Raw genomic sequence first — 4,711 nt, 5'->3', positions numbered from 1 at the left:
CACATTTATTTCTAGCATGCTAGAAATGCTACACGCTGAATACAATTCGATGCCTAATATCCCCAACAGCCCCCAGCGTTCTGTCATAGACAATAGAACACTAATCCGATAATAAACTTGCGCCGAATACATGCGAACATTTGGGAAAACTGTGTGAAACCGTGTCGTATTCAAAGTACTTTTTTGAAGAACACATACGATTTTGAGGTAAATTGGTGGTGTCATATGATGAAGGGAGAATCATAGATGAAAACAAGGTAAAGTTTGAATATATTTATTCACATATTGATAGAATATTTACAAGTTGAAAACTATGCAAAACGCTGTTAAAACGGTGGCATACTCTTCTCTATTATGAGCTCTTGATATATATATATTATAAATGTCATGCATCTATAGTGAAGCCATAAATACTAACAGCAAGTATAGGAATAGACACTATGAACAGGACGTATGACTTTCACCTATAACCAATTAAATCTTACTTGGCTGGGTGAGCATGGATAGCCTGTACTAGCGACGTCCACTCTTTGCAGACAACCTCTACTTGTGAGCTATCACCGTTGACAATGGCTACCGCAGCCGAAGACGACGTGACAATGAAGGGGTTATCCTTGAATTCCCCACTGTTCTTCCCCTCCTCTTCATCCCTAAAAACGTTCACGCCTCATTATTAAAGGAAATTTGCCAAGTGAAACATTACTGTAAGAAGCTTTTTATCGCTATAAATTCATGACGATCTCGATCAACAGCACTGATTATAATGGTGCACTAAATGTACAGTAAACTAAGCAAACAATTAAATATATGAACATACAGATAATGCAACTTTTATTTTTGTTAATTTCTATTCACTATCACTTTTCTTGTCATGCCATTCTACATCGTTTTTATAAACACACTCCGCATGCAAACACATTAGTCAATGCAATCAATGATTAATAAATATGCGTCTAAAACTCTTTGGTAACATTAATTGTCAGTCATCTATTTTTAATGAAGCATTTTACCTTTCTGCTCTTGTAAATCCAACACCAGAGAAAGATATCCCAGCAATTGGGCCGATATTTAGGTCCTGATACCTGCGTGAAACCCATAAAATGCCATTACATTTATGAACTGCAAACCCACACAAGAATATAGTGAGAAATAAATGATGTCAGCACGAGGCTCTGATAGACAAATACAAGTACATACAAAATTTCCCAACTCTCTCTCTCTCTCTCNGTCCATTTTTTCAAAATTTTCTGGGGAGGGCCCCCCATACCCCCGCCGCCGCGCGTCGGGCTCCGCCCACGAGTTCCGCGTGTTACGGCTAATTCGATCCCCCCCCGCAAAACTCGCTGGTTACGGGCCTGGGTGCGCGCGTGCGTGCGTACGTGAGTTCGTGCGTGCGTGCGTCGGCCCATGCGTTCGTGCGTGCGTCGGCCCATGCGTTCGTGCGTGCGTGCGTGCGTGCGTACGTGCGTACGTCCGTTCGTGCGTGCGTGCGTGCGTACGTGCGTTCGTGCGTGCGTGCGTGCGTGTGTGCGTGCATACGTGAGCGCGCGAATGTGTGCATGTATAAGTGGAATACGTCGCTCTTGAGAACGAGCACGGGCTGCACGACGTTGACGACGCGATGCGATTGTGTGTTTAGCTGTTTAGATGTCTCTCACAACTGTGTCAGGCGAACGGCGAGCTGTATGGTATTGTGGCCGGAGAGTGGAGATGGTGATTCAGTGAGGCAGGCGGAGTTAATACAGGACCTACTACATGTACATGTGCTCAACTCCGGACTAACGAAAACACGGAAACAACCATGAAACTATAATATTTTTATTTTAATAGTAATTCAGTTATAAAACAAAGAAATTTTGTTAATATGATTTTTATTTGTCATGTGATTTTTGTTTATAATCATATATCATCTATTTTGATTGGTTTTCTAGCAACTGGAGGCTATTTAGTGGTGATATTAAACTGCAATCTCAATACCTCGTTACAACGCCAATATTTCCCAAGTCCCGATGGTGGCGGTTTAACGAGGTTTTACTGTAATATGGATAATTTAGCAGGTAATAAATGAATTAGTAAAAAAGACATGTCATTGATTGTTTTTATTATCAATTAAACATATAATTATTAATTACATTCACACTTCAGTGCCTCCAAGTTGCAAATAAATATTGTTTCTGTCTATTTTGCCAGTTTATGTAATAAAATACTGACGAGCCCATATAATAAGTAACAAATGCTTCTATTAATTATCCTAACTTACCTATTTTTTCTTATATTTATAAGATCAATATATATATATATATATAATGTAAATATATATAAGATTAAATATATATATATATACACATATGTGAGGAAGAGGCCTCCTACTAACCATAAACTATGCCAAGGACACCACAGAGCAACTAAGCGCAGAGATAACATCTACCCGCGGGGAACTGGTAAAAATCACTGGCTCCTCAACGAAGGCCAGAGAAATAGAAGCCTGGGTGGATACACTCAACGAACGCGCAGCACAACGGCAGCAATCCATACGCGACAAAAAACCTAAAGCCACACAAGAAAACAATGGGGACCACCCTCCGGAAATACATCACGCACTCCTTCACATGCATCACCACGAACCTCATCTACGAAATCTCCTGTCGCAAATGCCCCGCGGCCAGATACATAGGCGAGACACAGCGTAAACTCAAAGATCGCATAGTTGAACACCTGCGTGACATTACCAAACGAGATATGAGCAGACCCGTCAGTGCTCATTTTACACGCGACAACCACACCAAAATGTTTATTTATCACAATTTGTTATATAAAGGTTAACAACAGTTTTATTAGTCGACAGCGGTGGTGGTTGAGAAGTATAGTTGATAAATTTAAGATGAAGACCTGAAAATTACATGGATAATTTACAGCAACTCCAGATCTTTGAAGAAGCAAAAACATGACATTACTACACAGCCAAGTTAAATTTATACAATAACATGGTATTACTATTAGCTTGCTGATAGATTTTGATGATAGTTTGCACGTAATTATACTAGGTACCGTACGTAAGACAACATCATTATATAACTCGAGTAACTGATAATAAATAATATAAAATAGAAATAATGGTAGTAATACTAATAGTAATAAGTAGTAATAACTCGACTTACTTACAACGATCGAAACTAAGATTAAATATTAAATATATTCATAGCAACACAATAACCTCATAGATATGGCCCTATTTAAAACTAATGCCGAGTTAACAACGTGTTACGGCGAGTAAACAACGTGTTACGTAAGTTGCCTAGCGAGTCGGCCTAGTCTCACTGAGACTATCAGTCTGGGCTTGGTCCTGATTGTCTTGTCCTAAAATCTTAGCGTCATACTTCTTCAGTTCTTCCTTTAATGTTTTCATAGTAAAATAGTTATATGCTGACATGTTTAGCTGGTATAACTGATATATTAATAGCGTATGTCTGATTGTAAATACAGTGCGTCTGTATGTACGCACATCACAATGTCACAGGTCAAGACCAAAGATCGTATAGTGCCGGAGGCTAATGCCGAGCCTATACGATATCTATACGGCCTCCGGCACTATACGATCTTTGGTCAAGACTCACTTGCCTATCAGCGCCACTCTGCGGATTAGTTCTGCCGGTTCCCCATTGTTATACAGGTACGAAGTGTACGGAGCTTTTAAAAATACATAAGTGAAAAAATATTTTTAATTTTAATTCGAAAAAAACTTTTACCTTTTTTTATCACTCATGCCCCGTAAAAGGGACTGGGTGAATAAAACATGTCTTGTATGTGTGCGCATTATGAATTTGTGTGGCAATCACGCGAACTTGTGAGATACGTTGATGACGTCTTAGCGCCATCTGTTGTTTGGTTATTATATGACTATTTCTAAATTTTTTATTTTACTAATTATTAACTAATGAACATAAACATAAGGAAATAAATTGGCGCAAGTACACTTTCGCACGGGTCAATATGGCGGCCGCCGATTCCGAACCCCCCAACGGCCACCGCTCCTATTCAGCATACTGGCGCATTGTATCAAGAGCGTATAAAGAAGGTTTATACACGCTCTTGATTGTATACAGCCGTTAAACCCCCTACCCCCCGACATGCGCTATTAATGATTGGGAAATCTTAGAGTGAGAAGGTTAATTTAATGTTAATGAGTAGAGGTATCGTAAGAGAACGACATCAAGTATCAACTCTGTAACTATCATAGCTCGAATCAAGCAGACTCATAAAATTATGACCATAATAATGAACCCCAAACGATTACGTCGATTACTGCTGTTGTGGATTTTACACGCCAGTCTCTCTGCCAGAAAACCTACCATTCCAGATGCATGCCAGCTGGCAGTTCATTCGCGATAATGTAGCTTCCCTTGTAACTAGTCAGCTGAATGAATTTCCTGCCAAAGACCTGCAAATATCACACTGACAGAGTGATGCACTGTTGCGCGCTTCATTCTAAAACAGATTACTAAATTTGGTAGTCCTACTCTGTCTTGCACTCACCGTTGATGCCCAGTCACAGGCATTCGGTAGGAAGCGCTGCCGAGGTATGTTGAGATGAATATTCGCGGAAATATTTGATTAGAATCAAATCAACTAAGCTCAACTACGTATTGAATTCTTATGAGAAAATTCTTTTCATCGAATTTCAAGATTTATAATCACTTCCAACGCTTACAAA

The 4,711-nt window shown here is 39.5% G+C and overlaps 1 protein-coding gene across 1 annotated transcript in view; it reads right to left on the bottom strand.

Annotated features, from left to right (window-relative positions):
• LOC106809925 (WD repeat-containing protein 66-like) overlaps positions 1-4,711 on the bottom strand; it is a 51,141-nt gene that overhangs the window by 41,134 nt on the left and 5,296 nt on the right. Inside the window, exons 4-6 of the mRNA XM_014813165.1 lie at positions 4,350-4,438; positions 1,011-1,082; positions 515-650 (exon numbers count right to left, since the gene is read on the bottom strand). Coding sequence (XP_014668651.1) covers positions 515-650; positions 1,011-1,082; positions 4,350-4,438 — 297 coding nt within the window. The remainder of the gene's footprint in view (positions 1-514; positions 651-1,010; positions 1,083-4,349; positions 4,439-4,711) is intronic.

The sequence above is a fragment of the Priapulus caudatus genome, unplaced genomic scaffold (assembly GCF_000485595.1).
Source record: "Priapulus caudatus unplaced genomic scaffold, Priapulus_caudatus-5.0.1 Scaffold396, whole genome shotgun sequence".
Classification (NCBI taxonomy): Eukaryota; Metazoa; Priapulida; class Priapulimorpha; order Priapulimorphida; family Priapulidae; genus Priapulus; species Priapulus caudatus.
Note: the sequence above shows the minus strand (reverse complement) of the source record. Positions and strands in the feature narration are given on the sequence as shown.